At 45.8% G+C, this 16,738-nt stretch overlaps 1 protein-coding gene across 2 annotated transcripts in view; it reads left to right on the top strand.

Annotated features, from left to right (window-relative positions):
• Positions 1-221: 221 nt before the first annotated feature.
• LOC144106704 (uncharacterized) overlaps positions 222-16,738 on the top strand; it is a 68,827-nt gene continuing 52,310 nt past the window's right edge. The window contains exons 1-4 of one of the 2 annotated variants that reach the window (XM_077639545.1): positions 222-325; positions 6,983-7,258; positions 8,836-9,070; positions 9,958-10,111. In XM_077639545.1, coding sequence (XP_077495671.1) covers positions 259-325; positions 6,983-7,258; positions 8,836-9,070; positions 9,958-10,111 — 732 coding nt within the window. In that variant the 5' untranslated portion in view covers positions 222-258. Of the gene's footprint in view, positions 326-3,876; positions 3,958-4,287; positions 7,259-8,835; positions 9,071-9,957; positions 10,112-16,738 lie in introns of those variants that run through there. The other variant, XM_077639546.1, reaches the window with a different exon arrangement.

Genomic DNA, 16,738 nt, shown 5'->3' on the forward strand with positions numbered 1-16,738 from the left:
CTAGGCCACGTTTGGGTGAAGGCCAAAAAGAAAAACTTCCGGTCATTTGTGAGATCAGTGTGCAGTACGCAGCCCGACTGGGCCGAATTCCTCGACATCATGGCCCCGCGTGTCTCATAGCACGTGCGCGTTTCTCTGACATTAAATCCCGTGCACAATATCGGGCCACTACCCTTGGTTCACTGACTGGGCCTTTGTTCCCTTACGTTCCACAGGAATGCGACCGATCGCTGGGAAGGGTCCTTCGCCATCCTCATCATGTGCGTCCTTGGCATCTTGCTCTGTCTCACCTTCATCGGACTCGCCCTGCTGTACATGCGTGAAAGTGAGCCTCTTTGCAAAAGCTGTCACGAGACGCGTGGCCCGTCATTGCACTTTAGGGCACAGGGCTGCATGACCCACAAAAGATGCTACTGGTTTTGTCTCCTGCAGTATTCTTTCAGTCTCCATCAAACCATTGTCAGGGCAACCCGATAATAGCCATTAAACAGACTAGCTCTATCCTTAATTTTTGTTGCCATTTCTCTATCCCGTAATACAGCAATCTTTGTCTTTCACGTAGAAATTAATTTACGATCACCACGTAAAATTAACTGACACAGTATAGCAGTATAGAGGGATATGAATGCATCCGTCATGTTCTCTCAAGCTAATGAAGACACTGGATGCGGGGCCGTGAAAATATACCCTGGGGGATATAGATGAAGAGGCTACTGAATAATCTCAAAGGCGCCTTTTACTTCGGAATTCACGACGAACGCTCTTAGAGCGAGAATAGAGGTTATGCGAAGTCTTCAGCAGTAACCGACGGCTCGCCATATTATTGGTGCCACATTCTGCCCTCTGGCCGCCTACTTGGCACAAGAACTGGCAATGCTCTGCCAGCTTCGATCAGCCGCTACGCAAAATGTTGCAGCTGTGTGCTGTAAAGGGGCACTGTATCGAGCGGCCACCCCAACCTAGCTGAAAACACGGTACTGTAACTAAATTTTTTACTTTAAAAAAAGGCAAAAAAATCTTCTCGAAGCCATCAATGGCTCATGCGGAAGGTGAACTGCTATGTGTCGATACACATAACGAGGGTAACAGATTCTATGGTACGCAGCCGTTCAATGGAAGGAACATTCAGTACAAGTTTAAGTTGGCCTGCATCGATAGCGTACCTCCTTGTAGTCACAGCGACGACTCTCAACCTTGGATCTCTGAAGCTCCCCCACTGCGCCATTTACTTCAGTATTTGCTTAGGACGTGATCAGCTTTTGTTGACTGGCGGGAGTATATTTAAATCCATTTTTCGGGCTGGCAAATTCTTATTTTTCAGCCACAAAAACGTAAACATTGTTTGAAACAGGTGGAGAATCAAATTTTTACTCGTTAAAATAATTGCACGCAATTTTCCTCAGTATCCCTTTAAAAACGCTCACCACGGAGTCAGTTCCGGAGTTAATGCAGTGAGGTAAAATCTAGAGACGGGAGAACTTTGAAATGCAGTATTCTCAGTAATAAGACTATTCTTCGCGGAAGCACAAACACGGTCACCAAGTGTACCCTCGACTAAGGGCCGCTTCGTGTATGGGCTGCTCCCACACACTTTGGATACAGTAATTCATATAGCAAATCCACAATTTTCCGCTGCTAGATGACGAGAGCTACCTGCAGCTATCTTCATTTTCTTCCAGAAGCACCACTGTGCACTTGTGCGCCATGTAGAACAAATGGTTGAAAGGCCCATCTCGATGTCCACGGCCCACCGTAAAGTGACACCATAAGGGCAGCTAAAAAGAAGCAAGCATTTAGCGGTGTCAATAGAGGTTTTTATTAAACGTTTTAGAGTTACTGGAGTTTCTAATGCAATAAATAGATGCAACCGTATATGACCAAATTAAGGATGGTCGACTCGAGCAGGAGAGAAGGAATTAGCGATGAAGAACATTTAAGATATAGAAGTTGCGGGTGACGTGTGGCATCAGACTGTATGGTACATTAAAGAAGCGCACTCCGAATATACATCGAAAATTGAACAGAACAATGCCACACTAGTTTAGGGCCGCATCCTGCCAATTTCGTGAAAAAAAAGTGACGCTCATAGCTGAGCACGTACGGTAAATTTTACTGCGATTAGGTGGATGAATTTCGCCTTAAATTTTAAGCACTCGGAAAGACAAGGACAACAGAACGGGATGGGACAAACGCTACTCGCTAATGTGTTTATTGTGAACCTTTTCTCCGGTGACCAGACTGCCCGCGCAGTCGTATACAGCAATGACTGGCGCAACGTATTCGACAAAGATAAAAATAAAATTCTCGACAACCAACCTCTCTCAACCAAGCTGCTCTCAATAAGTCGTGCGAGCATTGCATCACAGAAAGTGTGAGACTGCAAAAGCTTCGCCTAGAGAACACCGGGTTTCCAGAGGAAACTCTAACATCTGTTGCGCAAAAGCTAGCTGCTGAAGGAAGTGAGAACTGGGAAGCAACTTAACCGTGACGATCCCCAGCGGCGGACTTAGCTTGTGGCTATGCCGTATGTTCACAACATGTCGCACCGTCTAAAAAAGGTGGCGAAAAAGTGTGGCGTCGATCTTGTTTTAACTACCCCGAAGAAACTAGTGCGCCTGTGCCCACTCGTGAACAGCGAGGCAAGGAAGCCAATGTGCACCAAGAACCACCAAAGGAAGTTCGTACCATGCAAAACGGGTGTTGTCTATAAAATCCCGCTCACTTGTGGCAAGGCTTATATCGGGCAGTCAGGAAGATGCGTTAATGAAAGGCTGAGAGAGCACAGCTTGGCAACAGAATCCATATCGGCGGGGGGGGGGGGAATCTCGCGGTGCACTGCAAACGCTGTCTCATCGAACGGTACCCTGGCGACCCTGACCCTGTACCCTGCACACCAATCTTGCATGAAACAAGCATTATAGGAACGCTAAAAACGCAATCGGAACGGGAAACTTTCGAAGCTATGTGCATTGATAAAGAAGGTTCAAAATGTGTCAGCACCCCATCTGTTTATCTATCAAAAGAAGAGTTGTTCTTGAAACGTGGCGTTGCTACTGAGCGTGTGTGAATATCAGCAATTGAGATGTCTTATATTGAATGTTTTTTCGATTAAACGACAGTTGAAGACTAGCGTACGTCCTGTGTATTTGTGTTCTTGTCCCTTGTGTTCACTAAGCGCTAGAAAATATGAGTTCAAACAATATCCAACTAGCCCAAGTTTCTGCCTTACTACTCAAAGGATTTATGCCATGGTGCTTACGACTAGACAGGATACTAAGGAGTGGGGTCGAAACCAATCTTGCTTGCACAAAAACAGCAAGACTTTCCGTAAAAATGTCACTGAGGTATCGCTGACGCACTTTTCATCCAAGCGGTGATTGAGCGAGGTTCCAATATCTCTTGTTCGTGCTGATTTTGGCCCGTCCTTAGATGGTAGTTTTGTGCAGTGCATAGGAGCAGCCTGAGCATTTCTTATAATGGAGTGCCAGTTTTGAACTGCTGAATGTTCCGAAGGGACGCGCGTTCTCCCTTATTCGTTCATTAATATACCTCCAGCCACCGCGGTGCTCAGTGGTTACGGTCCTGGGCTGCTGATCCGAAAAACGCGGGTTCGATTCCGGGCACGGCGGTCGAAATTAGATGGAGGCGAAATTCTAGAGGTCTTTGTACAGTGCGATATCAATGCGCGTTAACCCTTTTTCGGTCCTAGGGACATATACGTCCCACCCGCAACCACGAGCGAAAACTGCCTCGGGAGCTCACAGGGAAATATGTAGCCCCACAGAAACTGGTAGCGCCCTCCCTTAGAAGATAGAGCAGCTATAAGCTTAAGTTTTTATTTGAATCGGTAGGTGGCACTAGCGCGCGTATTGTTTTGTTACTGCCTTGTGTTTTTCGGTGCCGTCGCTCCTGAAGTGCGTGAGTTTGGTTGCTCCTTTACCACGAATGTGATGTCCGGTAAGTGCAAAAACTACATCTTGCACTCCTGTAATGCACTTAGATCAATTGTAGACAGGTTTGACGTGAGAGTGAGTAATGTAATTTAGCTACCTGCAAATATTCCGAATGTAGTGGTTGGAGGTTAGGCCTAGGAAGCCCCTTTGAGATTTGATTTTCTTACCCAGACATGTTCAGAGACCTTTCACACTTTGCTTTTGCTATTCGCATTCATATTTTGTGTTCCTATATACCACCAAAACACTGAAATAAATCGACAGAGTGGGTTGCACAAGTATTGTCCTCATGTAACCACGGGTTTGCATAAAGTGTTGCCGGTCATTTTTGCAGGAAAGAGGATTCTGACTCCTGAAGAGGCGCTAGATCTTTACTTCAGCCTTCCAGACCTTGAAAGCGCAAGTGAAGATGACTGTGAAGAAGAATCTTGTGAAGAGCTGCCTTGTGTACTTCAAAGTGAAAATGACAGCGAAAGTGATGGAGTTGAGCTTGCTGTTCCTACTGTAAAACGTAAGAAAAAAGCGCGAACAGTGTATACTGGCAAGGAGAAGAAAAGACGTTGGAACTCAACTGTAGGCTCGTCAGCTGCTGCAGATGATTTTGACCCGGAAGATGAGTGGGAGACGACACCAGCAGATGTTGTGACGCCGAGGGACACTGAGCCGACGTTTTCTGCGAAGCTCTCATCAGAGAGCACGGCATTGAATGCCTTCGAACTTTTCTTCAGCAATGAAGTGGTTAACCACATAGTTGATCACACAAATCTTTACGCCACCCAGGAAGCAACACGGGGCTGGCTACCGCTCACTGCCTAGGAACTAAAGTCCTATTTTGGCATGCTTGTACTAATGAGTGCTAATCCTATGCACCAAGTGCATCTATATTGGAGTTCCTACAGCCTATTCTTCGTGAAAGAAATCGCTGCAGTCATGACACAGAAAAGATTTCAACAAATCACAAACAATTTACACTTGAATGACAATACGCAGATGCCAAAGAAAGGGTCAAAAGAGTATGACCGCTGTTTCAAAGTTCGCCCGCTCATCAAGATGATGAACGAAAAATTTGGTAATGAGTACACGCCTTCATCTCGTCTTGCAGTCGACGAAAGTATGATTCTATTCAAGGGAAGGTCATCTATGAAACAGTATATGCCTATGAAACCCAAAATAAAACGGGGTTACAAGGTGTGGCGCATTGCGGACTCGTCCACACGTTACCTTTGCAAGTTCAAAATCTACCAAGGCAAGAACCAGGAGCGACCAAACAACAGACCACTTGGAGAACACGTTGTCTTGTCATTGTCAGAAGGAATCGTAACCCCAGGAAATCAATTGTTTTTCGACAACTTCTTCAGTTCGACGACCTTGCTGCAGCAGCTCCGTGACAAAGGCATTTTAGCTTGCGGTACATATCGCACAAACCGAAAAGACTTACCAGCGGAAGTGAAAGTGAACAATAAGCTCGACCGTGGTGAATACCTCTGGAGGAGAAAAAAGAATGTGACCGCCTACCAGTGGCGGGACACTAAGCACGTTCACATAATGTCGAACTATCATGACTCCTGTGAAGACGTCCAAGTCGACAGGACAACATCAAAAGGGCATAAGAAACCCGTGAAGTGCCCCGCAGCAGTGCGCGACTACAACCTCTGGATGGGAGGGGTGGATCGCTTCGATCAAAAAAGAAATGCATATCCACTAGACAGGCGCTCAAAGAGGTCGTGGAGTCGCATTTTTTATTTCATCCTTGATGCGGCGTTCGTCAATGCTTACATCCAGCATGGCTACAGAAAGAGTATCACATACCTGTTCTTTCGGGTTATGCTGGGAAGACAACTCATCAGTGGGAGGAGCTTTCGCAAGGGTCGGCGCAGTCTAGTGTATCACAAGAGAGGAAGCAAGAACTGCTCGATTATGACAGGTGTGCCAGAAGATGTTCGGTTCAATGGGCACGGGCACTACCCGTGCACCACCACTACACGCAAAAGGTGTCGTGGTGCTCGACGACGTCGCAGGAAAAACGCACAAAGCTTGTATGTGTAGCCTGCCAAGTGCCTCTTTGCATCACTTGCTTTGCACCGTTTCATAAGCAGGGATAAAGCACATAGACACAAATGATGAATGCCAAGGTGTGCAGAGGGACAGCGTGTGTCCCACCTTTGCTCATGGCGTCAAGTTATCAGTGGGACAGGTGTTGTCCCGCCCATATTTTCGATAATATTCTTTTACAAGCAATAATAAATTTTTTTCTGGCTCCTATATATGGTACAATTTATTTCGGAAAATATAGCCCACAAACTATCAGTAGATTTCTCGCGCCTCATAAAGGGTTAAATAACCACACGTGGTCGAAATTTCCGCAGCCCTTCACTACGGCGTCCCTCATAATAGCCTGGTCGCTTGGGGAAGTTAAACCCGCACAAACCAGACAACCCCAATATACCGTACGGTCTGGCCGATGTAGGCTCTGCCACAGTTGAGTGATACTTGGTAGACGACACCTGCTCTTTTCCTCCCTGATTCTTTGGTATCAAAAAGGAATTGATGGCTACCAAAGGCCAGAATGAGACATCAGGCTGACTAAAACTTAAAATACAGTTTGCAGTTAGTACAGCCCCGAGTCTCATGTTCATTATTTCTGCGTCTTCCCGGCTGTTAGAGACATTATGCTGGGTAGCGGGAAGACGGGAAGGTTGAGAGAGACGGCGGAACTTAAGTCGTTCGTCTTCCAACTTACAGTTTCCCCGCTGTTTCTTATCGTCACGTCGAGCCAACTTGTTCAAAGCAGTACCTTTGTTGTCCGCAACACACGGTTGAGTAGATAACATCTGTTGCACGGAAGCTTCACAAATATTTATGTTGGCGCTTTTCGTCGTAAAATAGGTACCATTATTTCACATGCAATGAAAGAAATGAACAGGCTCCGAACACTAGCATGGCCATGTAATGTCAAGAAAACTTTTTGATGGGGGAGATATTACTACTATCTGCACTTTTGCTCGCACGAACACAATGGCCATTGGCAGTTAGCGTCGACGAGGAGGAGTTTAACCCGTTTGATGAACCAAGTGGCCAGAGCGGTGGTGGTGGTGGCGGCAGTGGCGGCCGTGGCGGCAGTGGCGGCAGTGGCGGCGCGTCCGGGCCATCAGGCGAAAGGAGAACGCCGCCTCTCACATACAGACCTGCGGGTACAAGTACGATTACAAGTCCGACAGAGACTACGACTACCTCTACTACTACAAGTACGACAACAAGCACGACTACGACTACAAGTACGACAACAAGCACGACTACCACTACAAGTAAGGCGACTTTTTTCACTTGTTAAACAGCGGACAGCGCGTCTGTAGCAGTCTGCCGTAGATTAAAAATTGATGGCATGATCGGCAGCAAAACGCAACGTATTTTGTTTCCTTCGACAACGCGGGGCATTTAAGCAGAATTCGCACACGGTTTGTCTGTGCTAAATATTTGAGTTTAAGCAGTGAAAATGGAACGAAAAAATGCCCATCCTTCCACCGTACTTGCGCAATTACCGTAGCTTTAGCCGACGCCCCAAAATAGACCAATAACATGTGGGCGTGTTTGCGAGTCACCCGAGGAGTTGGTCTCTGCTCTTGGTGCACCTGCAAATGCCGTGATTTGTTGGTGCCGTTTCTTTCACCTCCTACGACCTGGGTCTTTATTCTTGCTACCTATATGGGACAGCAGTTTTTAGCTATCCTAATGGACGCAAGCCTGAAAATATATGAGAGAACAACGAGCAGAGACAGGACACAAGAGACCTGTGTTACGCTGCCTTGTTCTGTCTTAAGTTTACGTGCCATCTTCCCAGCACGGGAAGTTAGGGAATGGATGTTAGGGAATTATGTGGTGGAGTTCATTTTGTTTTCTGTAGTTACATCTACAGAGTGCACCTTAGTTTGGAGTGACCGCAGCGCAGCAGTGGTGGCGGTGGTAAAACTTTATTGAATGCACTGGAGCGGGTTTTAGAGGAGAGTGGAGGGTTTCACCGCTCTCTTGCTTGGGTGGTAGTCCTCATTCCAGGACACCATTGGCGGTAGCCGCTGCCCGCGCTCTTTGGACCAGAGCCCTCTAGGATTCCAGGTCCAAGCAGCTGGACAAGGTCGCCTCCAAAAAAAAAGACATATGCAGAAGCGGCTCTGCTTAAGTAGAGCACTTACGGCTTAAGTCAGACAGACAGGTCACTTCACTTGCAGTTCAAAGGCGACAGTTTCTCGTTAGCGTACACGCCTGGGTTATCCTCTGTGTTGAATATAGACGATTATTGTACACAGACGCTACAGAAAGCTGTGTGTGCTTGAATTGATCATAAAATTAACGCCAACGGTGGTTTCGAATCTACAATAAATAAATTAGCGTTTTATTGGATTACTGCTGCAGCACCAATGCAAGACCAGAACTCTATGCCAATCAAAGAAAACCACGAAATTGTTCCGGTTGTGAAAGAGACCTGTCAAGCATGGCAGAAATGCTGCGGTTGAGATGTGCGCAAAACAGCCAAGAACATAATGTGAATTCCGTGATCTTGGTGCGCTTAGCGTGTGCAAATGTTAGGTCCAGAACATGTGCAGTAAGTGCAGGATGTCACATGGCAATATCTATTTTCTGCGTGAAGCTGCAATAGTGATTCATACTTTTTTCGATGAGAAAATTTTCCTTGCCTTACCGAATGCACCCAGTGCCGCCGTCGCTCGCACTATTAGTCTGCGTTCACCTTTTCGATAATCGCTTTTTGGCTTCCAGTTGAGTGAATAGGTGACAGAAAATTCGCAGCAGCGGTAGAACATGCTTGAGAGAGTTCCGATTTTTCTCTATGATATCGATATGCCGCAATAAACTTACATGTCATCCGCAGCGGTACGTCCTTTGCCGATGCATCCCCTGGTGTGCACCTTGGGACACGCGTTCGACAAGTACACTAAGCGCCCAACAGACGGCGTGTGCACGATCGTCTTCTTCGATTCACTGTACGCTGGTGGAAACACCCGCCTCACAGCTGGGGTCAGCAGCTTCAAGGAAAACGCCAGGACGTTCGTGGACTGGGCGAAGCAAGGCCGAGCCTCACAGTTCGGCATGGCCTTCGCCATCGAGTGAGCGCTTCGGCACGGACAGGTCGTTCTCGCTTGCTGACGTGAATTTATTGCGCCAATGGCAATTGGTGTGCCAGGAGAGCCAAGCTCGTACTTAGACACCATTAAAGGTACGGCATGGGAACCAGGCGCCGGCCCAGCAAGGCGATTGTTGCCTTAATGCTGAAGCATTATACGGCTTACGAGACGTCAAGGTCTCGTCGAAAGTTACCAACCGCCACGTGGCACTGTACCACGAAGATTAATTGTGGTATTGAGGTATAAACTGGATGACGACTTAGTAAGTCGGATATAACGAATATAGAGAGTGCCGTCGTATGTCGTAACAAGGAACAGGATATAACGAACTGGCCAGTTTTTAACGAACAAGAGTGTGGTAATTAGTAAGAGAGCTAAGAACGAATATAACGAGGTATCGTAGTATGTCGTAGCCGAAATTGTGAAAATTTGTGTAGTATGCCTTAACCTGAAATGGTGTTCTATGTCGTAGCCGGAAATTGTCGAAACTGGTGTAGTGTGCCGTAACGGTAAACTGCCGCAGATAATACCCAAGTAGTCACAGAACAGAAGCAAATGATAGCAACAGAGAAGCAAGTAGCCGTACGCAGCAGCAGCAGCAGCACCAAAAGCAATGCCTCGCATTTCTCCACTGAAGCAGACTTCAGTGCCCTCGTAATTTTTAATGGTTGCATTCTGTCTAGCTGAGTATCTGCTGTGGTTTCTAATAATACCTAAGAACACCTACGATGAAGAAATTTTTCGCTTTGGCCAAGGTGAAAGACGTACACAGAAAACTAGAACGCATCAATCGTGGGACGCAACTTTCGCTTGACGCCCTTTCATAAACGAGTGTACACTGATGCCATTTGGTCCCCCGCTCTGCGCAGGGAAGGCAAGATCGAAGAAGAGTCCTCGATGCCAGCCTTTACCGCCGGCTTGGACGCCCTCTGGGCGCAAAGCATCTCTCACTTCGGCTTTCTGAACGCGTACCTCCAGTACGCCAGTGTGACGCATGTGACGAAGTTACTGAATGTGATGAAGGTAAGCTTAAAAGAACCTGACATCAAGCCCTGTGCGCCGCCTTGCAATGGCTTTGAATATGCCAGAGGTAAAAAGGGAGGAGCCATTCCGCCGCATTCAGTCAAGAATATCTTCGGGTGGCTTCCCTAGCTTCGTCGTTCCACGCCAAGAGTCCGAGACCCTATAGTGACTACCGATGATTCTTTTGAACACAAAAAAAAAATCAGCTCTTTAGCGATTGTATGCACAGGGATCCGACGAAGTGTCTTTCTTAAAAAAATGCTCTCACGAGAGTGCTCTTGCAAGATTCCGCCAAGAAGTAAAAGTTGTTGGATATAAATTTTTTTTAAATGAAATGTAAAACAGGGTACAATGTCAAATGTTATTTTAGAATATTTCACAAGCGTTGTTCTTCCGTCTCAATTCATTAATGAAGCCACGTATGAATTTTCTACGTTTTTCTTGCTTCAATAACAATAACGAGAAATTTGGTGTTTTATAATTTTTTACATAATGGTTGCTAACAATTTCCACATTGATTTTTGTTTTCACATGTACCTCTCACAATAGAAAAACTGGAGTCAAATCAAACAACACACAGCAAGAACGACTGGACAGACGCAGCTCAAAATGTCCTAAAATTGGTAAACATAGGCACCGTTGAGAAAATTGCTTTGAACGTTCGCAAAAAAATGATTTTTACTAAAACTAGGGCATAAATTAAAGATCAAGGCCCTTGAGACAAAAATACGTTAGATTTCTCATAATTCAGACCAAATTTATTTCTTGTAATCAAGCAAATTAATGTTAGAAAATTTTATTTCAGGCACAAAAACAAATATTTCATGTACGCACCTTACCTCCTCTACAGACACTGTCGAACTTTGACTTCCCTGCAGAACACGCACGAGGCGCTGACATATCTTTTTGGGCGCATATGCGCTCTGGATTCATGAGAAGTGGGCGGGCGTTCTTTCCTGTGCGATAATTGCATTAAATTACTCGTATTCACGGTTCTATGTTGATGTCCTCGCAACCAAATTTTACGATGGTTTAGCTGTGTGATGAAAGAAAACCCATACTGCTTTGAGGCCGTCGTCCGGACCAGACAGGCATCAGAGACAAGACACTGTATGTCGCGCTGATTGGTTGTATCGTGAGCTCTGCAAATCGGGAAATTATGAGCGTGCAAGAACGTGATTCGACGACACTTCGCGCTAAGCATAGAATAAGTGTTTCAAAGCGAACTGCGCTTACGTCGTGTTGCCTCATTGTTCAGCGTCGACATTACATTGTCACGCACATCCGCAGTCTTTCCCGCAGACGTGAGTACAGACCCCTTTTTGCAAGTCAACCTTTGACAGACAGAGAAGGCTGCAGGCAAGGTTGCCCTTATTCGGTCTCTGTACCACCATGGCATGGTTGTTTTTTCTGCTGCTTTATAAGTAATTTTCTTTAAGCGATTTATTAATCTAAGTATTATTATCCCACTGATAAGCATAACACATTAAAAACAAATTAACGTTCCCCTATGCACCTTGGTTTCGGTGACTGTTGGCTCCCTTCATATATATATATATATATATATATATATATATATATATATATATATATATATATATATATATATATATATATATATATATATATATATATATATATATATATATATATATATATATATATATATTATAACTAGTATACTCCAAAATAACTAAGGCAACTACCGCAGGTTGCCTGTTCAGTAGAAAAAGTCGTTGCCAGCTGTGCAAACACATGGAAACGACCAGATTGGCTCGTAGCACAAACCCTTGTTTCCAACACGCCATTCAGGGAAATTTTAAGCGTGTATCAGACAACATTGCACACGTACTGGAATGTGGCCAGTGCCTAATAGGTATCACACACTGTGGTGCATGTTTATCGTATTAAATTTAAAAATCTTTTTTTTTTCCTCTTAGCCGCTTGCTCGTTCGCGTTAACTTTACCTACGCACTAAGTTTCGCAGCCGCACTTCCCTGCTTTGACCGTGCGTGATGCAAATCGGTAATCGTTTGCGCCGAGGTGGACCAAGCGAAAGCCATCAACTCCGGGCTTCCGCAGAGAGCGGTGGTGGCTCCGTGAAATGACTCGACCACCTTACAACGCTCGGCGTGCCGCCTTTCGCGTTGTGGCGCTTCCTGCTGCTCACCAGATGTTTCGAGGCAACCCGCCGTTGCGACTTTAGGTTCTTCTAACACGGAACCGACGATTAGACGCTTACATCATGTGCGACGGAACCTCGCGACTCTCGTTATCTGAGTTAGTACCAAGCGGCAGTTACTGCAATGTATCTACGTACAAGCTAATACATGCGCAGTTGCACGGCAAACAAGCAAGCGGATAAAGCACAAAATATTTTAATTCGCTTTAATAAGGTTCCACAACAACCCTCGAGGAAAAACCCACAACAGGTTAAGAGTCATATCGAACAATCACCGCGCCCACGTCTAGTGGCCCCTCAACCTTCTCCTAAAGAAACAGTTAACAAAATGCCATAAATTAGAAAAACAAAGCGGGACACCACAGCAAAAAAAGCTCGAAAACTACTTGTGGGCCTGACAAAAGAAGACCATATTTCATATTTAAATGCAAAGCAGTGGAATGCGGCAGTAATGAAATGAAAGCCTTTCATCTTCCTTGGGGTCACAACCGACTAGAAATTCCTTTCTGTAGAAAAATTTCTTTTCTGGAGATCCACAGAGAACATTACTACCAACCCACATCCTGGGAACGAACCAGTGAAGTAACTATGTGTACCATCCGCCACCGAAAAACTGATCTCCAGTCAACGTCCTTATCCAGGTAAACAAAGTGCTCCATCAGGCAGCATCCCACGAGGTCATCTTCAAGAAACTGTACCACTCTACCACTCCCCGATAGACAGTTTATTCGTTTTCTTTCTTTTTTTATGATTTATTGTAGCGATAGCTACATTACGGTAGACGTTCGAGCCTTCAGCGTGGCGCCGCCGCCACGCTGGCACGTGGTTGGTCACGGGGTTGGTCACGTGACCAAGTTCTACTCGGCCAGCTGTAGCTATCGTGTCACTACAGGCTTAACTAAAGCTCAACCACCTACAATACTTTTTCCCTTGCTAATATCGAGAAGCAGTGGCTACTTCGCCCACAATCCACTGAATACATGAAGCATTTTCCCTGAATTAAATTTTCCTTTTATTTCCCTCTCTCCTCATGTACTTTTGCCAAACAGTCAACCTTCTCTTTATTTGCCTCTTTTTTGTTTATTTGCCATCTCATTTCAACCCTTTAATTGTGAGAGCTTCTGTACGTACATTTAAGTTGCGATGGACAGGAGTCTGTTGCCTACGCGTTGACCGGAAATCAATACCTAAATAAAAGAGTTTTAAACTTCGCTACTTCCTATAGGAGCCTAGCACACTTTCCGGAAGCTTTTTATGTACAGTTGTGTTCACCTATAACGGCCACAGTTATAACGAACGCTCGCTTGTTAGGAATGAGGGTGGTGCTGTCGTAAAAATATGTATTAATGCGACGATACTCCTTCTCAGATAGACCCAACAAGCGTACCCGCACACCTCGGTTATAGAGAACGAAAAGGTGCTACAGACTGCTTTGCAATTGACAAACTCGCGCTTCCTGCGGTGGAAAACACCGAGGGGTATTTCCCAGTCTCTGTGACGCAACCTCCCTTGCGCCCCTCTAAACAGCGTTGCTATTAGAGAAAGTAAAAATAAAGACAGGGACAATAACAGATGCGACCACCAAAATGTACGTGTTTCAAGGCGACGCTTGCACAAGTACTGAGCACAGCAAACTTCGCGTTACCGTCCTTCTGTGTTTGAGGACAGAACTGCTGCCGTCTGTCATCGGAATGTCACGCAGATCGAGGTGATTTGCGAGCTGTTAACAGGCTGTTAACATCAAGTGCTGCGGCAGGGAGCAGACGACCGCACTGGCGGATTTGAAAAACGCCGTGATCTGGTTTACATTGAAGTAGTAGACGCACATAGAGACAAGTTAACGCCACTGCTATCTGACGCTATATTTTTGGTTGTAATATAGAAAGTGTACTTACCAAGAACCTCGGATACAACTATCGTAATCTACCTGAGCATTTGGTTCGTTATAAGCGGGCTGGACTGTACATAAAAACGTCAATAGGTAACCTGTTTGACGCGGACAAGCACAGTTTAAATCGTGTAATACAACCCGCCTTTCTAGGTTTGCTTAAATTTACCGTTTCCGTTGAAAGGTATTTCTGTCGCTCAGAACAGAAGAAAGCCGTGCACGCCAGCAGATCTCTGTTTCCTCACTAAAGGCCACCGAAATTAAGCTGTGTTAAAAAAAAGGCAACGGCCTAGATACGTGAACCAAACGCAGACAGACTAACCGACTTCACGCATTGGAAAGCTTATGGAACGCATGATTCGGGCAAGACTGACGCACATCATAAAGCAGAATGACCTGTGGCCGCACGAGATAGCCGGGTTCCAGCCGGACTTGTGCCATGAGGACGTGATGCTTCCCTAACAACACGACAGGTAAATTCGAGATCCAGACACGCGAAGGTAATTCTAGGATTCGATATAACCAAAGCCTACGACAATATCAAGCATGCAGCGATGCTTGGGGGGCTTCAAGAGATAGGAGCCGGCAGGAGGCTAAACTTACGATTTCAGGGCGTAGAATCCCCCGAGGTCCACCTGGGAAGTAAGCGTACAGGGTGAGGCTAAGTTTACTCCCCCCTTCCTTTTTAACATGGCGACGAGGGGCCCGCCGCCCTCAGGGACCTAATATTTATTATGAACTCGGATGACGTTTGCCTCTGGATGAGCAGTGGCAGTGACTGTAGCATAGAAGAGCGCCTGCAGGAAGCGGCGGACACTGTAGTGTCCTACGCGGCCGAAAGGGGCCTTCAATTCAATATCTTCATACAAAATCTGAAAGCACTCCGGTGCCATCTCTAATTTAATTTCGAAATTAAGGTTGAAGGCAAAACCATACCGAGAGTTATTCAAATAGGTTCCTCGGACTCTTCATCCACGAGGACTGGTATAATAAAGGAACTATCAAGAAGCTCAGCAGCTACGCTGAACAAGCAACAGGGGTTTTCAGGTAGTCTGCGTGGATGCAGCGAGTTGAAGCTTGGGAACGGCGGTTGCCTCGGTAGTCAACGGCCGAGGTGCACCAGTCGACCACCGCCTCCATTTGTAGAAGAAGCGTAGATGCGGCCGAGTAGGTCGAAACAGCGCTGGCTTGTGCCGGAGCATTGTTAATTTGATTCTTAGCGACAGATATCTCTAATATAGAATATTGCAAAGAGCACGGTCTCAGCGGAACGGCTCGTCTCCTGTTTGCAGCCAAAATAGATCGCACGATTACCTAAATATCGGTCCCTGCACACACATCCGTCCCCGGTAACGAGGCGGCCCATACGTTAGCCCGAGATCTCTACTTCCGGGTAACCGTAGAGCCGTCAGACTCCCAGGGGATGGGCAAAAGTTTGCAAGCATAAGCTGAAATTGAAGAGAACTGTGGGTTAGGAAGGCGTCTGTTGTCACCACCAGATCCAAGCTTAAACAATGAAGAGGCCGTCTCCTGCCGACGATCAGAAGCCGAATATTTTGCAAACACCATGTGGTTGTTTCGCTCCCAGGTAGACGGCAGGAAAGACAATGAATGTAAGACCTAAGGAGCGAGGGGGACCCTCGATCAGATAATTTGTGAATGACCCGGATGCCGGGCCGCTGACGTCTCTCAGCGAAAAAAGGCTGTAATAAAAAGGCATTCGAACACATTGTCCTAATTTCATAGCAATTGCATTTTTTGTGCCTATGCTTAAATTTCAATACGACTGCATTTTAAATATCCTAAGAGTAATGTTTTCAACATTTTTACAAATGCATCAAAAATACATTTTCTGTCCGCTTAGTATATTGATTATAAATTAAAAATATGCATTAAATACATAAAATCACATTAAATTACACAAAATGTACAATTCTCACATTAATAATATACTAAAATACACATTAAATACACACAATTATTACATTATATATGTATTCACTTCGCCTTAAAAAGCTATAATAGTCGAATTCACCGTATGATACTGATCAATGTGGTCAACAGCAGAAGTAATCACTGCACTGGCTATACGCATCAGGAGGCAGTCAATCCCAGAGAAAACGCGTAGTCATGGATATGTATATGACAATGCAAGGTACAAGTGACGGGACTTGAACGGGAAAGATGTCGCCAAGCGTGATACTTGGCTTCGCTTATATGTACCCCCGAGCGGAGACATATTATCTTGCCCGATGAGGCGAATTTTGCGCAAAGACTTTCGGCCCCCAAATTATCGCACAAGAGTCAAGGGGCCGCTTTCGAATCTCCGGTCTATCTAGAACCAAACTGCTAGTCGTAACCTGCGTCAGGCACCGGTCAGTAGTCGAACTCTCAACCAACAAATACGTGGGCGTCTATGGGAGCCGGTCGGCCCTGCCAGTCTGGGTCCTTTTCGCTGGCATGTTCGGGCCCGGAGGTGCGCACGGCGCCCTTGCCGGTATAGTGCTATACCGCTGTCCACACGTAATTTAAATAAGTTGTGTGTGCCTTGTTGCTA

Source organism: Amblyomma americanum, chromosome 10, assembly GCF_052857255.1.
Source record: "Amblyomma americanum isolate KBUSLIRL-KWMA chromosome 10, ASM5285725v1, whole genome shotgun sequence".
Classification (NCBI taxonomy): domain Eukaryota; kingdom Metazoa; phylum Arthropoda; class Arachnida; order Ixodida; family Ixodidae; genus Amblyomma; species Amblyomma americanum.